Here is a 20,792-nt window from a genome sequence, read left to right on the forward strand (position 1 = left end):
TATTTTTAGTAGAGACAGGGTTTTCCCATGTTGGCCAGGCTGATCTCGAACTCCTGACCTCAGGAGATTCGCCCGCCTCCACCTCCAGAGGTGCTGGGATTACGCGCTTGGCTTGTTATTCCTTAATGTATTAAGACGTTACTATGTTATCGCTGGCTTCTGGTTGAGTGAAAAGGATGCCAGTACTTCCTAAAATTAATTAGCTATAAATATATACAAAATGTATATATTTGTATGTCTATGCCAGGCTCTGTGGCTCTTGCCTGTAATCCCAACACTTTGAGAGGCCAGCAGGATTGCTTGAGACCAGGAATTTAAGACCAGCCTGGGCAACATAGCAAGACACCAGCTCTACAAATATTTTAAAAAAATTAGCAGGCGTAGTGGCACATGCTTGTAGTACCAGCTACTGGGGAGGCTGAAGTGGGAGGATCTCTTGAGCCTGGGAGGTCAAGGCTGTAGTGAGCCGTGATCATATCACTGTACTCCAGACTGGGCAAAAGAGCAAGACCCTGTCTCAAAAAACAAAACAAAAAACCCAAAATGTATGTCTAGATGCCTCTTTGTAACATACCTTGCATGTGAATATATATTTGGGAAGAAATATTGGAAAATCATATAATAAGGCCCATATACAACTTGATAACTCATGCATTAATGTATAAACACTGAAGAAAAATTCTAAATGTGATTCCAAAAGTACTTCTAAGGTTATCAGACACTATAAAATTAAGATTCTTTTAAGACAAAGAATATTCACTGTTTTTAAAATGTAAAGAAATTTAGAAATATTCTTCAAAAATTAGAAATTAATGTAACTTTTAGGCCGGGCGTGGTGGTTTGTGCCTGTAATCCTAGCACTTTGGAGGCCAAGTAGGGTGGATCACTTGTGTCCAGGAGTTTTGAGACCAGCCTGGGCAACATGGCAAAATCTTATCTCCACAAAAAACACAAAAATTAGCTGGGCATGGTGGGGAATGCCTGTAGTCTCAGCTACTTGGGGGTCTGAGGCAGGAGGATTGCTTGAACCTGGGAAGTCAAGGCTGAAGTGGGCTGAGATCCTGCTACTACACTGCAGCCTGGGTGACAAAGTGAGACACTCTCTTAAAAAAAAATGTAACTATGTTATGTTTATGTACTCTTGAAATACTGGTACTTTGAACACAACACAGTGAGAAGGAATTGGTGCCTTAAAGTGAATTATTTTACCTGGTTAAGTTTGCTTCATATTTAAGATTGAAATTTAGAGTCTGGACATGGCATCTCATGCCTGTAATCCCAGTGCTTTGGGAAGCCAAGTTGGGAGGATCGCTTGAGGCCAGGAGTTTGAGATCAGCTTGGGTAACAGTGAGACCACGACTACAAAAAAATTAGAAAATTAGCTGGGTGTGGTGGTGTGCACCTGTAGTCCTAGCTACTTGGGAGGTTGAGACAGGAGGACTGCTTTAGCCTAGGAGTTGGTCAGTAATTTTCTTTAGTACAGACCTAGATACAATTCCTACCCAGAATGGCTTAAAACAGAGTTTAATTATAATAGTTTAATTTAATGTGTTTGCATGTATGGTGAGTTACTAATATGATCAAGATTCAAATAAATCTCCAAACAATTATACAAAACAGAAAAAAACAAAACACTTTATTTTCCACAAGGAAGAGCAATAGGAAAAATTAAATCATTTCCCACATATTGTTTTCTTAAAACAGAGCCTACAAGGACATATTCAGCACCAAATAAAAAAGGAAAAAAAGAGAAATTACAAACAGCCATAGAATATAATCTATAAAGCAAACATTTAATATTGCACTTTGTTTTGCTAACATTTTGGATTTTACTTTTCCTAATTGAAAAATCAGGAATCTATCTTGAATACTGGAATACAACTGTGAGCCTCACATCTTATGTCAGGAATTGACCAATATTTTTAAAAAAGTAATGCCTCTAAAGAAATACATTTTAAAGGGGAAAATAAAACTTTATTTGATAAAGTTTTATACATTTAAAGTTTCATCACTTTTTGTGATCCAGTGCCAATTATCAGAATATTGGTCATTCTTGCTTCATGTGTTATTTGTAAGAGTATATAATGACAAGTATTCCAATGCTATGCATATCAACAATTGTTCCCTAGTCAGTTAGACATAAGAGAGGAAAGGGATTTTCTGACAATCCCCCCCCAAACAAAAATAAAACCACCAAATGCCCTTTATGCCAAATATCCCATTAGCTTTTTTTGAGGGGGACATTCACAAAATGATTCAACAATAAAAAAATATTTCACCCCCATTTCCTTATTATCTAGTATTAGTTTGCTACGGGAGCCCAAACCCTTTAACCGAATCACTTAAAACGCGATTCATTTTTACACTGGGCTTTCTTCACCCTGTCAGCATTTGTCAAACATGAATTGTCTTCCATGTTTTCTTAAAGGCCACTTATGGAAAAGCCTATTTGTTTTGTATGAGCTTTAAGACAGTATTTAACCAGGTCAAGCACCAAGCCAGAGCTACTATTATTTTCAGCCACTTTATTAACTGTGGGGTTAAATGGCAGGATAGATGTAACACCCATTTTACACGTATGTTGCAACATCAGAGATGCTGGTTTTCTTTAAAAACACCAGAGCTGAATTCCTTCTAAAATACAACAACAACAACAACAACAACAAAATAAGTACACTTGGTACCTTGGAAAATGCTGAAATGCTATCATGAATGCTGGTATATTTGTTATGAGCCAACAGAAAATTACCTTTAATATAAACTATAACTTACTGACGTGATTGTTCTTCCTATGTAATCTATACATAATCAAAGTGAGTGATTTCTCATGTTTAGCAAATTTTTCTTTAGGTAATGAAAAACAGTATTCTCATTAGAAAAACACAAAAATCCAAAAGATTTATCGCAGCAAATGTTCTAGTATTTTAAATTTTGAAGTTATTTTTGAAATAAAGTCGAGTTTTCATGCTATATCAAGCTGGAGCAAGATAGCAAAGGTACAAATTGAGCTCTCTAATCATAACCTCAATATATGTATTCCTGCTCATTAATATACTTTGCACCAGCAAAAACGATTTCCAACATATGTGTTTTGGAGGTAATTAAGTAACTCTGTATAAAAATAAATGCACTTTTCCCTCCTTTCCCCAGTGAATGGAAAACTTCCACACTTTTAAAATAATAATAATAAAAATAATTTTTAAGAGCAACAGCCCTCAACTCTTTGCTGGTGCCTGCCATACTGCCTTTCTCCACTCCATTCTTAGCTCTGCTAGTTTCTTCTTGTATGTCATGATAAAAAGGGAATGTGGGTGTGTAACTTTTGTGTATGTCCCGTTTCCAAATTTCCCTCTCCAAAAAGCCAACCAAATAAACAAACAAACAAACAAACGAAAAAAACAGTGCAACAAAACACAAATAGCATTCCAACAGTTTGGCAAGTGATGCGTTCACCTGAGATTAAGTGATTTTAGGCAGTCAGTAACAAAATGCTGCTTTGCTGTAATAGTAGAAAGGCAACAAATTCTTAAAAGAAACCAAGAAGGTATACAATCTTGACAGTCTCTTATTAGCTTCCTCCTCTTATCTCTTTTTTCTCCACATTATCTGTTGCGTATCTACTACAGTAGGCTGCAAAACATACAGCAAAAAGGATTGGCTTGAAGGCATTTGATGTTTGTAAATAAATCCACAATTGGATCCAAGCTGAAGAGGTGATACATGGTCAGCCTAGTAGACAATTCTGAGCATGTGCATACGCAGGTAAAGTCCAGGCTATATTAAATAAAAAAAAAATGTCAGTGCGTTTTTTCATGTTAAAGTTTTTTCAAAGCTTTGTTTTGTTCCTTGTTGTGCTGACCACAAACAAGTTTTAAGAGTATCAAGAGTCTGGCAAAAAAAAAAAAAAAAAAAAAAAAAAGAAGCTGTAGTGACATCGAACTGCACAATGTAAGCATTGAGCATGTGCAAATTTTCAAATCAAAAGAAGGAAATCATCCCTCTTTACAATGTGATGTCTTGACACGTACGACCATAGGCTAAGAAGACTGCTCTGAGTATGTGCCAGTTTTAAAAGAGAAAAGCTTAGATCTTCAAGCATGTTGGAGCAGTCCCAGAATGTTGCTGTAGGCTTCTAAAGCATGATCACTGGTTGTTTCATGTATTCGCCATGTTTCTGGGCAAAAGCAATTCCACTTCCTCTGAAACGTGTCTCCAAGATACTTCTCTGTCCTCAGCCGGAAGAGATACAGTTCGGAACTCACATCAACTTGATTCAACCAAGTGTTCCTTCAACGAGAGGGGCAGGATGGTCTATCATCTGCTGACTGATCAGGATTTGGGTCAATCTAGAAAGAAATAAGAAAAAAAGTTTACAGAGTTATGAGGTCTAGGAAGAATGTAGCAAATGACTACAATTCTGAATACTAGTCAAGAAATGTAATCAGAGAGAGCAAACACAGCTTGTTAACATATTATATTCAATTATTCTCTTTTCATACCTGAAATGCTATGTGGGGAGGAAAGGGTGCTGGTACCTATAAAGTACCTGATATTTAATTACTAGATTAACAAGATTTATAAAGGCATATCTGAATAGTCCCCTATTTCACAAAAATTAACAGTAAAATTTTATCAGTGAAGACTTTTACTCAGTACTTTAGTAGTACTTAATTAAGACCTAAATACACAACGTAGAATATCTTCATAGCAATCATCTACTTTTGTAAAGTACCCCTTTCATCCTTATACAAAAAAGTTAACTCTTCGCTTCCTCTGACTTTAGAAAAATGAAATCGTATAAACAATGCTCTTTGTTTATACAGTGTGCAAACAATTTGTTTACTCACATGAACAATGTGCTTATGTGAGGTAATAACTCATGGGTGTAAAATCCCAGAGGGCCAAAAACTCAGTCTATCAGGAAATAAAACTGCTGAACCCAAAACACCTAAGAGGTTTCCTCCCACCTTCTTTATCTTCAGAGTGACTTTCATATGCACATATTTTTAATGAAAAGTTGCTTCTCAAGTACAAAGAGAATGGTCACAGAAAAGCAAATTGTTGGGTTTAATATATTTTTTACTGAAAGAGCTTTTGGATGAGACCCATCCACTTGCATCTAAACGTGGAACAACCCAAATTGCCTCAGAAGCTTTAGGTAAAACACATTTTTGAAGGAAAAAAGCCAAATAACTTTTAGTTAAATCACACCCTGAACATATTTTAGGGTTTTAAAAGTTGTAAATTATCTTTAGTGTTTTTTAAAAGGTGGCAGAATTTTCCCACAAATTGCTTAAAAGTGAACTATACACAGATTGTCATTCTTTTTAAAATGCCTCCTTGGACAGCCAAGAAGCCTCAAATCAAGCCAGAAATGACTGACTTAATAAGCAGGACAGAAATGTCCAAGTAAAAATGTAATGACAAAATCTTTAACAAGTGGCAGAACACTTTTAGCATCTAATAGAAATTGTATGTATTAGAAAATAAATAGAAAAAAAAGTCTCATCAATAATTCTGAATATTCTATAATCAATGAATGAAGATCTCATATCATCACATCCAAAGGAAAACTGACCCTTCCAGTTATTGTGTTAAAAAAAAAAAAAGAGAAATATGATGAACAATCCCCTAATGTTTAATTTGGGAGTAATATTTCAGAGTAAAACAGCTATGTAAATTACAGTAACCAAAAGAAAAAGCTGATTCTAGTAATTTACAGAATTATTTTGGTATCAAAACCAACTCCAAAACCCCTTAAAAATGTGTACTAGTGGCTAAAGTCACTGAAATATCCTGAAATTACTGGACACCCCACCTACTCACTCCTTGTCTTTACATACACTGTTCTTTCTGCCTTTTGAGGACTACTCATTGTTCAAAATTCAGCTTAATAGTCACCTTTTCAAAAAGCCCCACCTAATGCCCAAGACCTAATAAGCTGCTCCTCAAATGAGCTCTGCATTTTATCACATTTACGTAATATTTTGCTTCTTAGCTTGTTTTCCTCAGTAATCTGTGGGTTTCTCCTAAAGGCCATGTTTTATTTACATTTAAGTGCTTAGCTGCCATCAATACGAGATGAATGAAAATAGTCTAACCATGTGGGAATGTTGTTTTAAGATGTTATCACAAATACATTATTTCTTATGACTGAGAATGTCAAAATATGCAATTGGAAAAGCATCATGAATAAGATAAATTCTACTATTTAATCAGTGTTTGCAAAATGCCAGTTTTTCCTATCGATGCTTGGATATACAAAATTCTTCCTTCAAAAAATGTGTCTCAAGATACAAGTTTAAGAGAAAAAAAAATTAGTAATTCAACATGAGGTTAGATCATTAATTCCCTAATAAGTGAGCAGTCCCACCTCTGCGTCAAACTTAGTAAATATTGACGACCCTAATCTTAACTTTTAATCTGTTGTTTTAAATTATTTGTTTTATTATCATGATAATCAAGATCTAATAAGATTAAGAAAAAAAATGCCTGCATTGCTATTTCCCAAGATAGCCAGTTCATTTCATACTTAAGGAGTAGGTATTTACCTCTGAATAAAGAGGTGGAGGCAAGAACCGAAACTCCTGGATATATGCAAACAGTGGTCCTTGAAGCGCTCTCTCAAAGTCATCACAAGCACTCACTGGTGCAAGATTGTTCCGCCTTTGTTCCTCTGTTACCACTTCTGCATAGCTGGGTGGTGCTGAAGGAAAAAGATACACGCAATTCGAACAGCATGTTCTTATGCATGTCAAAATACACAGAATAGTAGGTATTAAAAAGCAACGTCAAGGTAAAATAATTATTGTTTGGTGATCAAAACTATGAAAACATATAATCAAAACTGAATATTAGGGGCACATCTACTTTCTTTAGGGAAAGATTACGTTCATCTAGGGTCATAAAATATCAAAGGCAAAATAATTTTCTTGATAATAATAGTAGAGATTAAGCTTAGATGTGTATTATCAAATTACCTTCAGGTCTTTCAGGAAGTGATAAACTGAGCCAGTTCATATTCATGCTACACTGACTGCTTACACTTGAGGTTCTGCTACCAAATGGATGTAGAGGAATGGTACCGATGACAAGTGGCAAATTAAGAAATAAATCCATAGCCCCAGGAATATCCACGTATACCTAAACATTGCAAAGAAATATTAAGTTTAGAATGCCAAGTATGATTTCCTTTTCAAAAACTAATAACCAATTTTAATGCTATTTGAAACCCCATTTACTTCATTTTTTAACTTACATACACGGAAAGTTTCTCTTTTATGTATAATTCTGTATAGTACATTTACATATAAGGTATAATTGTAAGTCAAACTATATAAAGAGTTATGTATTTTATATGTCACTATATATGGACAAAAAAATCAAACCCTGGATGTAAGACAAAACTATGTCATAACTTTAAGACTTAAAAACAAAACAAAACAAAACAAAACAAAACACCAAAGACCTCTTGGGCCAGGCACTGTGGCTCACGCCTATAATTCCAACACTTTGGGAGGCCATGGTAGATGGATCACTTGAGCCCAGGAGTTCAAGGCCAACCTGGGCGACACGGTGGAACTCCATCACTACAAAAAATACGAAAATTATCCAGGCATGGCTACAGGCACACCTGTAGTCCCACCTACTTGGGAGCTGAGGTGGGAGGATCACTGGAGCCCAGAAAGCAGAGGCTGCAGCGGAGCTGAGACTGTGCCACTGCATTCCAGCCTGGGTGACAGGTGTTTCAAAAAAGAAAAAACAAAGGAAAAAACCTCTTAAATGTGTACATACCATTAGTGAATATTCCACACGGATTATACTACAGTCGAGGATAGAGGGAGAAACTGGTGGAATTTTCAGCAACTTGCCATTCCACGTCTCTGTCTTTCCAGATGATAAGGATTCCCCACGCAAGTTAGCCACAAGCTGTTTTACTTCCTTCATTTTCCCTTTGGCATAGAAGGCCTGTGTTTGGTAAATGGCTGCCTTTGGCACCACCATTCGGGAAGAGCAGTTCTCAATCTCAGCAAATATCTGAATTGATTCACCTAGACAGGGAAAAATATATACATATCTACTTTAGAAAAAAACCAACAAAACAAGTCAAGATTCTTAAAGCTAAAGTAAGAAAGTGCAACTAACATACATGAAAAGGTGTCCTAGGAACTGCAAATAACTTCAGTCATAGAATGAACTAATCAGTAGCTATTTGAAAAAGGAAACTACATTCTACTTTGTGAAAAAAACAAATGGATAAGCACAATTTATTTCACAAAATACTATATTATGTTTATATTTAGTAGTCATATTATAAATTTATACACAAAAGCTAAGTGAAGAAAAGTTTTTTTGTGGGAATCTACCTCTTACATACCTGGGGTATAGCCCTTCCTTTCAATTTTGGCACTTAAGGATATTGGGCCTGAGGTACAGAACCAGCAACAGAGTGTCTTCTCTTTTGTGCCTGCTTGGGGTGACTGTAAGAAAAAAATTAGAGAAAAAGGTCAGTGTATGGATTGGTACAATCAATACCAGAATATTTTAAAATATAACCCTAAATTTGTGGAAAATTAAAAATTAAAACAGGTTTTGCTTTTTTTTGTATCCAGACATACTTCTTATTTTTTAACTAACCGATGGTTTTGAATTATACCATTACTTTTTTTTAATATAAATTTCCATTCAATTAGAAAAAAAAGGTAAAGGGTTTACAGCCTATCCCATAAACATAGTTTTTTAGCTCACACTATTTACAAATATAGTAATTAAAAATCAACCAAATAAAAAAAACCCTTTCCACATTCCATTTAAACTGCCTTAAAAAGGCAGCACAGGAAGCAATCTAATTATAATTCCAAATGTTAACATCTTTCTCTGAGAATATAAAAAAATCAATATGTAAAAAAGGAAAATGCCCATTTCTTATGTGCTTTAAAGATGTTATCATTTGTTTACACCAAATAAAGTTTTAAGTCAAATTTGAATTATTTTCAGACAAATGCAATTAAAAATAGATTTCTTTAAAAAAGGAGTTAAGTTTTTTAATGAAACTAATGATTCCCCATTATTTGACAACTATCCCTCTATTGGAATAACATAGTACAAATTTTAGATTATGATATTGTCAAGTAAGTGATATTGTATTATAATAAAAGATACTACTGCTCTTCTTCCACTCAAATCATCCAAAGACCAGATCTGTTTTTTGTTATGGCTGTCATACTCTAAGTAATAGATACTTCATATCATATACTGGTCTTAGTTTTACATTTACTTAAAGGTACTAAATGTCAAAAATATGAGCATATTTTTCATTAATTTCAGTGTTCTTGACTGTATTTAAGAAAATGTAATTTATGAAATTTTAAAAGAAAACCAGTATTTTTAAATTATGACAACTGCATAGTTTAGGTTATTGATTATTCTTTAATATTTATATGCCAAAAACAAAGAATAAATAATTCAGTCAATTCTTACCAGTAATGAAGGAGTGTTGATATCTATATGCTCAAAGACTGTAAATTCCTTCTTTAATTTTACTGGTAGTAGCCAAGGCCTGTGCAATTCGGCTTTCACCCAATAGCGCACACTGCCATGTCGGCCTTCGAATGAGGTAGCAAGTGGTCTGTGCAGAATATAAAGGTCAATATATTAATTTTATACCTCTTTCTAACAATTACACAGTAGGTCAGAATAGAAGTGTTAATATATTGTATTGTTTCTGTTCCAATGAGGTATCAAACATATAATTAAAAAAATTTCCAAAGGGATAAGTCATTGGGGAAAAAACTTCCTATTTCCAAGTAAGAATAAACAATAAATATCTTTAAAATTTTGCTTTAAAAAGCCAGAAGAATACAATCCATTTAAACCAAGAGGAGGCTACTTTTAATGATGGTGGCAAAATTATGAAAGTTTAATGGACATTTTTTGAAAAGGCCAAGAATTCAAACACAAAGTTGAGAATGGTTTCACTATTTCTACCGATAAATTCTAGAGACTGGTTAAACATTCAAACCAAATTCCCTATAGTACTCCACTTCTCATTAGCCAGGAATTATCACCTTTTTATAGCAACTAATTAAGGTCTAGAAAAGGCCTGGAATAGTCATTATGGTTTCAAAAATTTCACATTTCATAAGTTTACTGAAAAACTACTTTTGTATCTCTTAGTTTACTCATGTTCTAATTCTTGTTTGGCTGTTCTCTAACTTTACAGGCTTCAAAAGAAAAAGAAATAGTCCTCTTGATCTATGTCAAGAGAATAAAAAAATTTTTTTTCTTTAACTCTGTCAGATTTTACCTGTGGAAGGTTTTATTTTAGCAAGTTCAGTATTTTTTTCATAATTTCATTAGTAAAATACTCAAAATGTTCAGTTATTTACAAGAGTGCTAGCTTAGATTAGCATAAGAAACACTGGTGTTTTCATATTTTTTTTTGCATTTTTGACTCCCACATTAACTTGTATAGCAGAGAAATAAAATCTTAAACTGTATGCTAATAGTTATCCAAAATTTATGTTAAATGACTTTGGTTTACAGATAGAACTTTAACATTAAATGACGCTGAAAATACTCAGGCCCCATATTGGCCTTATTCTGTCAACAGACTTTAATATTTTTCTCAGAAATTAGATGAGGGCATTATATTCCAAATAAAATTCTCAAATAATATAGTAAATAGAATTTTCTAAAAAATACCATTTATGACTTCTCTCTCTATATATAACATCTCAAGCACTAGAATTAACAAGTGTAGAATTATGTACATTTGTCACCTGACAAAATCTTATGTAATCTGTTTATTCTCCAGAATAATCACAAGTGCCATTTTGCAGCTTTTAATATTTGCTAAAATGCATTATTTTTTTAAAAAAAGTTTGTATCATCTCTTCCAACAATCTGTCATTACTTTAAGAATATACCACTTTCCTTTTTCCTTTCTTACTAGATTCCAAGTTTTATATTAATGTATCCTTGATGTATGTTTCCTTTTACGCCTGGGTCATATCTCTTGTGTGACCTTCCCAATAGTTCTTTGTACAGAAGCTATTTAGTTCATATCAGAAGAACAACATTTCCAGAGTTAGGATATTCCTAATTGTTTTTACTTTCGAAACTTACTGCTATTGGTTAGTATTAGCAGAAAAAGTAGAACACAGAAGTCTTTATAAATTGAAGCCACTAAGACTTGATAGGGTCTATCTTTTCTCATAATGATAATTGATAATAAACTAAGTATAAAGTGGTTATTATTCGACTAGCACCTTCCAATTCACTTATGTTAATGAAAACCCTATTCCTATTTTAAAAACCTCATCAACTTTAGGACAGAACACTGAAAATTGAGTATGCTTTCTATAATTTTGCCACGCTAGATTAAAAAATAGCTTCTTATGTTTAATATATTGTTTTCCTCTAGCAAGTTTCAGTAATGAAAAGGGTTTTTTTTTCAACTAAAAATGTTTAAATTTAGAATACTTAATTTTAAAATAATGCTCTGATCATGAGTATCTATAAAAATGCCTATTATTTATAATACTTACGTCTGTGGAAGCTCGAAGCTGAATGCATATTCATGCCTTCCTGAATGAATAGTGTGGAAGCCTTCTTCGGAATTATCATCATCTAAAACAAATATAAAAAGAAAACAAAGAATTTATTATTCAACATGTACATACTCCGCAGGGTGGCACTTTAAAGATGCTTACATAACAATTAAGACCACAAAACAAGCTTTGGAGTCTGAGAGATCTGAGTTCTAATTCTAACTTCATCATTTCCTCTGGACAAAATAAAAATCCCATCTTCAGCTGCCTTATCTGTAAAATGGGGATAATGAATACTCACACCCCACAGGCTTTTTTTTTTTTTTTTAATGGAAAATGACCCGAACTGTAAAGCATCTGTTTATAAAATAGTATATATACTCAAAAGGCTCGGGTCTCACATCATGGTAAGATAATGCTATCCTTTGTCTCCAACGATTTACTTAAAACTTATCACATTAAGACTATAATGTATCAAATAAAAACTGTTCATGCAACCCTCTTAAAATATGTCAGTTTGGGGGAATAATACCAGATGTGAATAGAATAGATCCTCCAAAACCACTAGAAAACTTTGTCAAATAGATGGAGTTAAAAAAAAAGCCACACATATTGATTTTAATGTCAGTTTTATAACTAAAAATAATTATTTATTGACCTAAAATGATCACAACACTCAGTTGGTCCTAACAACGACTAAAATTTGCATAAACTATACCTTAGATAATTACAAAGAACCACATTTAGGAGGTGCCTGCTTATAAGGAAACAATATTGTCCAACATCCTTTAAAAAATGAAGTCTAATTATTAATAGTTTCCAGTTTCTATAAAAAAGGGATGACCTTTCATTTTACAACCAATTTTTTTGGTCAAATTTTTTTTTTCAAGTGACATGAAAATAAATACAATCGAAAATACGTGAGGGGGTTCTAGATCATTAAAGTGCCTATTTAGCGTTCTAAATAATTACAGAAATATCTTTTAGTTTTCTTGGTGTAGAAACCTTTACGATTAGCTCCCCGAGTAGAAAAAACTGGCACATTATTTAACTTCCCTTCAGCAAAGTATTGAATATACACAAAAAATGTGATGCCTCCCTGACATTAAACGAGAAAAGGGGGGAAAAAAGCATGTATACGTCGATACTTTTATTTAAAAATCATGGTGATTCGCTTATGTCTCTATACAATTTTCCTCGTCCCCTGTGCAAATCCCCTGAACGGATTTCAGAACCAAAAACTAGCTGATGAGCTGGGGGCCATTCAAATTCGCTCCCCTCGAAGGCGCCCAAAGTTCGCCTTCCTCTCCCTTTCTTCCCTCTTCGCTCCCTTTTTGTGCCAGCTCAGCAATCTCATTGAGGCGAGCGGCGGCGGCCGCGCCGTGGTAAACAAGTGCCGGGCTGTCAATCAAGAACTAGACCGGAGCAGGAGAGGACCGGCCTAAACCGGCGCGAGCAGATCCCAGCCGGCCTGCCCGCGCGCCGCCGCCGCCGCCGCTGCCGCCCGCGCGCCCCGCTATACATACGGCATACGTCGCGCGGCGCTCGCGCCCGTGCTCGCGCAACCTAGCCTGCTGGCCGGGGGGCGGGGCGAGCGAGCCGCGGCGCTTCCGCTTTACACGCCCCAGCCGGCGACCGGTTCGATCTGGCTCGGGCCACTCTGACACCTTTAGTTTCGGCGAGGGATATTGGGGCGGCGAAGGGGAGGCGGGGGCCCGAAGGCTTCGGAAAACGACGGGGGAGAGGGCAGAGGATACCCGTCGAAGCCCCCCCCACCCACATTTCGATATTGGAATCACTTTCCTTCTTCCCCGGGCCAGCCTTTGCTCTGTCCCCTCAGGTCAACTCAAGGTAGACAGTGTGGCGACTGGAGAGGTCGGGGAACAAGCTTTGTTTCAGCTAAGGGGAAAACAAGCGTTCACAGGAGTCCCCTGACACCTCCCACCCGGAAGATAACTAACGGGGGTCCTGCCAACCCTTCCCATCCAACTTCCATCTGAAAAGGATTTTCTGCTAAAGTTGGGTCCACGGCCATCCGGCACCTGTAAGGCCGGCGGGAGCGTCTGCCCTCTACTCAGTTAAAGCCTGAAGTCGTTTCCTTTCGATTGCCCTTAGGAGGCTCAAAAGAGGGGCGACAGAACGTGATGTGACACGGGCCGGGCGCCCCCAGAAACCCGGGAACAAACGTGAGTACAGGCTGGGTGGGGGTCGCTCTGGAGGAACCTTTACCGGCGCACGCCGGTTTCCTAGCCTCGCCCCAGCCGCGGCGCGAGCTCACTCTCCCCACCCGCCCGCGCCCAATCCAATCAGCGCCTGCCATCGCCTTAGCAACAGGCTAACAAACCTGGCTCCGCCTATCCTGGGCGCCCGGGGCGGGGTCTCAGTTACCAGGCTAGTTTGAGAGCTCCCAGTTTCAAGTCATTGAAACTATTCCAGACTGAGCTCGTCTACGCGTTGCAGGATTTGGGGGGCATTTTGTTGGAGGTGCAGGGCATTTAGTTTTCTTTACCATGAAATCATGGTGCAACTAATGAAATTATATTTGTCGTCACATCTCGTTGTTCTACTTTTCCCCCACTGCAAGTCTCAACCCCTTGAAGAAAAATCTGTTTGTTTCACCCATTTCATAAAAGGCTGCAGTATTCAGAAAGGTACAAACACAAAGTCATCTATCTGCTTTTCAACAAATACCAAGACTGTCATTAGGGATTTGCATCTCCTGTCAGTGTTAACGCTTGGAGAGATTAATTAGTAATTTCAGGATGCAAAGTACCTGTATCTAACTACGAAAATCCTGCTAAAGAACTGAGTTCACCTTAATAGTTTCAAAAATAATGCATTAATACTGTCCCTCAAAGCATCCTTCATTTCTCACTTGCCTTAGTTCAGTCATCAGCACTTCTCCAGGATGTACGTTTTTAATATAAAAAATAAGATAAAATATGTCTCTAATTTTTTTCTGAAAAATCGCCAACATCTGAACTAAATGCTGCATTAAAAAGGAGAGGCACAAAAATTACATAACCAGTTTTAACATTATATTCTTCTTGGGCTAGGAATTAAGTCATCGCCACCACCTGACGCGTGTAACCAATCTGCTGAGAGCAGAACAAGCGCCCCTCCTCACCACCCCCCAGAACTGGTCCGAAACAGGATTGAACCGCTTCTAACAAAGGGTGGAAACTTAGAAAAACAAGCCTAGAGTCTCCTATATTTCCACAATGTAACCATTTAAACAATAGATTGGAAATCTCAGGACTCCTTCTCCCTTTGACAACCCTTTATCTCCCTCTTCTAACCAAAAATCAAATCCAGTGTGCCCTATACTTTTCAATTCCATTTGACTGGCATGGGTTTCATTGAATGCACATTCCAAAGTTAGACATGATGCTCGGAAAAGAAAATTACTGATCCTAAATGGCTTCTAAAACTGACCCGATACCATAATGACAGATAGTCATTCTTTTAAAATAAGGAATGCCGGGTGTAAATTTTTAAAGGAATGGGAAAGAATAGAGAAAAAACACGTGGGGTGTTGATACCATATGTCAAAATAAGCCACAGAAACCTTTTGTGAAAGAACAGTGATCAATTCTTTAAAGTCTTTTGCATTCCAATATTAAAAATGAAACACCCATTAAGCCTCTTAAAAATGTTATTACATTTCTTGATCGAAGTTCAGTTTTTACATCTTAGGTTGCAAGTAAAAGGGCAAAAATCTAAGACTGCAGCTTTTACCAATTCATTTGAAAATATATTAGTAAAACGATTGAATTGGATTCAAGCAGAATTTATAAGTAAGGTGCAAATGGACTACAAGTGCGTGTGGCACAGACCGAGCCGGGTATAGAGGTAGTTGAATAAGTGTAGTTTGCAGTCACTTTGCAGATGCCTGCATGCATTACGGCTTAACACACGATGAACGTCAAGGAGAATCCAAACCTCCCAACTTTGCTAACCTTTCTCAAACTGCTTAGTTATGCTAGGAGTAGAATCACGTTAATTCAGAAAACTGAAAAGGTACGTTTCCAAAGAAAATGAGTCCAATGACTTCTGAATAACATAAAAACTTACCTCTTTCGTGCCCAATTAAGATGTCTTTATGGTTGAAATATTCTACTTCTTCAGTGTAATTCTGTGTATAGGCAGTATTGGAGCCGGCGTTTCTAGATTCAGTCCAGCGTACTTTCGCATGTCCTCTTGCATGAATTTTAAGAGATTTTACTCTGATTTCCCCAGTAACTTCTAAATTTACCCTTCCTGAGACGGTATCCCCACTAGAATACACAGGGACATTACTGTCATTAAGACAGTCAAAGCTTATTGTCAAACTCTTCACCTTTCCCAGCACCATGTTTATAACAAAATCTATAAAAATATAATGTAAGACAAAAAAGTCAAGATCGCATATAAAATGTGATCTTCACTTAACACTGATCGATATTTTTGCCGTGCAAAATGCTTGCAGGCCGGATCAGTGATTCTCTACAAATAGTTCATTGAGATTTCTTAAAAAGTCAGGGCAGCATAGGCTGCTGCTCCGCGCTCCCGCTCGTCTCAGTGGTCTCCTTACAAAGACGGGCGGCTAAAGGCTGCCAGCTCACTTTAAGAGCAGCTTTGTGAAAAACAACCCCAGTGCGCAGGCGCAGGCCGCGGCTGCTGTCCGCCCTCCCTGCGCGCCCCCCTCCCGCGCCGCGCCGCGCCGCGCCGCGCCGCGCTCGCTCCCTTGCCCGCTCGCTCCCGGGTACAGTAGGTGTACAGCTAGGGGAAGGAGATACTGGAGCTGCTGGCCTGCTGAACCTGACTTCTCTTCATTGTGGGCTCCTATTGGTAGGCAGGCTACCGTATACCCTCGACGTGCTATCTGGAGCCCGTTACCGAGCGTACTCTACTAGAAAGATAATGGCAGAGTGGGGCGCGAGGGGACAAGGGCTGGGTGGGGAGTTTGCAAAGCCAAGTAAGGATAAACTGCAGTGACCAGCCCGAAGCGTGCGTTACCGGCACTGCAGCGTTTTACCAACTGCCTGGTTGGGAGGAGGAAAAAGTGATGTGTGAAGAGAGATGGGGGAAGGGAGAAACCGGTTGAGCAAGCGACCGATTGTTGAGCATAATCTAACGAATTTCCAAAGAAAACGTAATAAAACCGGACAAGAAATATTGTTCATAGACAAGAGCATACTTGGCTTGGATTTTTTTTTTTTTTTTAAACCAGTACTTTGTAGGCAGGGTGGAAATGAACTCAGTCGAGGTCAAAGGAACCTTAATCCTTTGAAGAGCGAGGTAGAGAAGCAAGTACAGTGTAATCAATAGGCTTTGCTGTCTCCTCAACTTCTTTCTTCTACATTGCTTAATTAGATAGCACTGAAAAACAACCAAGTTGTTTCCAGGATGACACGGGTGGGGGCTGGGGGGAAGCTTGACCACTTCCTCGAAGGAAGAAAAAGTCCTTTTAAGACACCACCTACGGCTAGATTTGCAGAGTAAGACATGATTACAACTCCTGTGTCCAGAGGAATAAGAATAGAGTTCGGCCTAAAAAAGTACTACCTTATAAAAGGCATATGACATAGTGGTTTAGCTGACATATTGTTTGCAACAGAATCGGAAAATCTTTGTTAGAAATTAGTGAGGCGCATAAAATTGTTTTAAAAAAGCATGATTTGGTATATAAATAGGGATTAACTGTGTGAAGCTTTAATTTTCGGCCGAGAGCCTTGGACCATTTAACGTAGTAATTCTCATGATACATCTTAAATATAGGTACATTTCTCTTTTTATTGTGAATGTTTGGTAAAAAATAGCAGTGCTTTCGTCACATCACACTGGGATTCAGAGCATAACAGCATAAACTCATCTAGATTACTGGCAGTCAACAGAACTGCCTTACAAGAGAAATGTAGAAAGAAAAAATATGAATCTGGCGCTCTCTCTCTATATATATGTGTGACCAAAAATACCTTGGAAGATTTTTGGTTGTCCGTGTCTAAACATTTTAGATTCTTTTGCGTAGTGTATTTGGATAGGTTGAGCCTGTGAGTCACAATAAACTAAACTTATTGGTCTTGCTGTTTTCTTTATTTCAAAAGAAACTAAGCTTTTGGGGGTTGGATTTTAGTTGACAAGGCAATATCTTGGACTCAACGGCAATATATAAAGAGTATAAATATGCAAACTAGACAATGAGCAGGCCATTTATTTCAGAGTTTAGATCGCTATGCGTAAAATTATAAATTTGCATATTTAAGTGGGAAAAACAGTCATCTTTTCCCCACCTCTTGGTTGACACCTGGTGGAAATTCTAGGTAAAGTACCTGGGGCCTTGTACTAGCTTTGATTACAGATACTACTTGTGTTTTTTCTCCACCTAGTGGTAGAAGTGGTGAATTTCCTAGAATGACAGCTTTTCCTCAGCATAAGGTCAATGATATTTAATAAGTATTCAAAAACCACTGAGCAAGGAATGGATTTAAAAGTCCACAATGAATACATAAATTCATTGCACATTTGCGTCTACGTTTATGTTAAAAATTATTAAGGTTTAGTGAACAGCTGAATTCAGATTTTTTTAGTAAAATTAATTAGAATATAACATTTCAGAAAAAAAAAAGAATTAGCTATTTAAATACACCAGAATTGCATTTAATAAAAAAGAACTCTAAGAAATTTACTTGTAGTTTGGAAAATGGTTTTAAAATATTAAATGTTTCATTCCTGTCACTGTGTAGTACATTATTCTTTGTGTTTGAAGCTTTCAGGATCTTTTGAATAGTTGTCTTTATTATTTATTTTGCTGTTTTTAAAATTTTCTTTTTACTGTGTCTTCTTAAATACTTAGGTAACTGGCAAATTTCCAAGAAATTCTTACCAGCTGCCATTTTCAGTATATTATTATTTTTTGAGATGGAGTCTCACTCTGTCGCACAGGCTGGAGTGCAGTGGCACAGTCTTGGCTCTCTGCAGCTTCTGCCTCCTGGGTTCCGGCGATTCTCCTGCCTCAGCCTCCGGAGCAGCTGGGATTACAGGCACGCACCACCACCCCTGGCTAATTTTTGTGTTTTTAGTAGAGACAGGGTTTCACCATGTTGGCTAGGCTGGTCTCGAACTCCTAGCCTCAAGAGATCCACCCGCCTTGGCCTCCCAAAGTGCTGGGATTACAGACGTGAGCCACTTGCGCCTGGTCTCTCTTTATCTTTTCCGTTCTTAAAACAAAAACAAAAACAAAAACGCTTGGACCAGATTTTGAATGTTTTCTCTTGTCGCTTTCGTAACTTCCCCCTTTCAGGTTTTTTGTCTAAATATCTACTCCTTAGACAGCTTGAAATGCTGTACTGTAGACATTATCTTGGGCTTCTCAGCTTGCTTCGCTGGGCCATTATTGTATTTTGTATTATATTTAAACTACTCGTCTTTACCATCAAGGCTCTTTCCTACTGCTCCCCAGCCTACGTCTCATATGCCATCTCCTCCTACTCATCTGCTAACTCTCTATAATCCTGTCAAGTACATCTTCTGTCCCCTTTGTTAGCTTGTCTCACTGTTGCCAGTATGCAGTTACATGTGCTTTTGGTGCCCAGAATAACATCCCACTACTATGTTATCTCCTTTGCTTTTTTCTAATCCCTCCACTAGATGCAGTTGGCACAACTGAGTAAAATAACAACTAGACTGAATAACTAGCTTCCCATCCCCCTTTCATTGCTTCTTCAGAGCTTAAGTAGGAATCTCTTTTTATATTAGCTTTTTGGCTTTTGAGTCAAATGGCTCTTTCACCTTAATATATTAAAGTTTGAACTCAATCTCAAGAACTCTATCAAAGACTGATAAATGATCATTGCTATCAAGTTGTATGATATTGAGGAGATATGTCAAGATTACTGCCAAGTTTGGAGTTTTTTGCATATTATATCAACATGCTCAATATTTTTATTTAAAAAAAAAAAAGGAAGCCATCTGAACTGGAAGTTTTGGTGTTTGGTTGAAAAAAAAAAACCCTACCAGTAGTCAGAATCTGTTTCATAAAGAAAAATATGAAATCTATGCTTAATATATTTTAACTAGCAGCTGATAGGCTCGAGTGCTATGGGACTAAGGGGGATTTTTTTCCTTTGGTCTTAATTCTGTATTTCAAGATTTTGTAACTCTGACTTAACTCTTTAATATCCTCACAGTGCAGCAAATTTGGCATGCAGACTGCATAGAAGATTTGCTGTATTATTAGCAAAATGAATAGTATGTGTTTTTTAGATTTGAGAGGTATTACAAACATAATGCATATTATGTTTGTTATGTTCTTCATACTTAATAGACTTTTAAATATGTTATGGATTTTGTGATGAAACACTATCAAATTTGGATTCTGATCTCCTTCATTAATAGTATAATTTGTGTTATGTGGACACCATTTAATCTGTTATATTTTATTTCTTGATTAAACGAAAATCACCCATAATTCTACTGTCCGTCCATTCAGAGACACCACTGTTAACATTTTGGTGTATTTCCATCCGGAAGTACAACTAAAGAAAAGCATTGCCAGTGAAGCTATGACAGTGCATATTATCATGTAGAAGATGAGTTGGTAAAGTTTATTCATCTAAGCTCAAATGGCGTCTGGTCTACAGAAAGAATTAGGAATGCTAAATTTCTTTTCTGAACTATTTTATAAATTTTGACTTTTGACTATGCACAACTTTATATAATGAGGGTAAAATTTTATTTGCTATAATAAAATATTTTCTGGCTGAGTGTGGTATTTCATGCCTGTAATCCCAGAACTTGAGAGGCTAAGGTGGGAGGATTGCTTGAGTCTAGTGGTTTGAGACCAGTCTGGGCAACATAGCAAGACCCTGTCTCTACAAAAAATGCAAAAATTAGCAAGGTGTGGTGGCATGCGCCTGTAGTCCCAACTATTCAGGAGGCTAAGGTAGAAGGATCACTTGAACCTGGAAGGTTGAGTCTGCAGTTAGCTGAGCTTGTGCCATTGCACTCCAGTCTAGGTGACAGAGTGAGACCCTGTTTCAAAAAAAATTAAAAAAAAATTTTTTTCAAACATTTGATTATTTTATTTTGAGACAGCTCTGTTGCGCAGCTGGAGTGCAGTGGCACAATCTCAGCTCACTGCAACCTCTGCCTCCTGGATTCAAGCCGGGATTACAGACCCGCGTCACCATACTCTGCTAATTTTTGTATTTTTAGTAGAGGCAGAGTTTCGCCACGTTGGCCAGGCTGTTCTTGAACTCC

General features: G+C 37.1%; 1 protein-coding gene across 4 annotated transcripts; it reads right to left on the reverse strand.

Annotated features, from left to right (window-relative positions):
- Positions 1-1,607: 1,607 nt before the first annotated feature.
- On the reverse strand, positions 1,608-19,475 carry ARRDC3 (arrestin domain containing 3). Of its 4 annotated transcripts, none has more exons than XM_054488133.2 (8): positions 15,627-19,475; positions 11,550-11,631; positions 9,481-9,628; positions 8,378-8,480; positions 7,795-8,051; positions 6,981-7,143; positions 6,552-6,706; positions 1,608-4,346 (listed from the first exon to the last, which is right to left on the reverse strand). In XM_054488133.2, the coding sequence occupies exons 1-8, from the start codon at positions 15,904-15,906 to the stop codon at positions 4,290-4,292; spliced, it is 1,245 nt and encodes a 414-aa protein (XP_054344108.1). In that variant the 5' UTR covers positions 15,907-19,475; the 3' UTR covers positions 1,608-4,289. The 4 variants fall into 4 exon arrangements, with proteins under 4 accessions (XP_054344108.1, XP_063521053.1, XP_063521054.1 ...); XM_063664983.1 differs by lacking the exon at positions 15,627-19,475 and adding an exon at positions 12,271-13,196; XM_063664984.1 differs by lacking the exons at positions 9,481-9,628; positions 15,627-19,475 and adding an exon at positions 12,271-13,196.
- Between the last annotated feature and the right edge of the window lie 1,317 nt (positions 19,476-20,792).

This window comes from Pongo pygmaeus, chromosome 4, assembly GCF_028885625.2.
Source record: "Pongo pygmaeus isolate AG05252 chromosome 4, NHGRI_mPonPyg2-v2.0_pri, whole genome shotgun sequence".
NCBI lineage: Eukaryota > Metazoa > Chordata > Mammalia > Primates > Hominidae > Pongo > Pongo pygmaeus.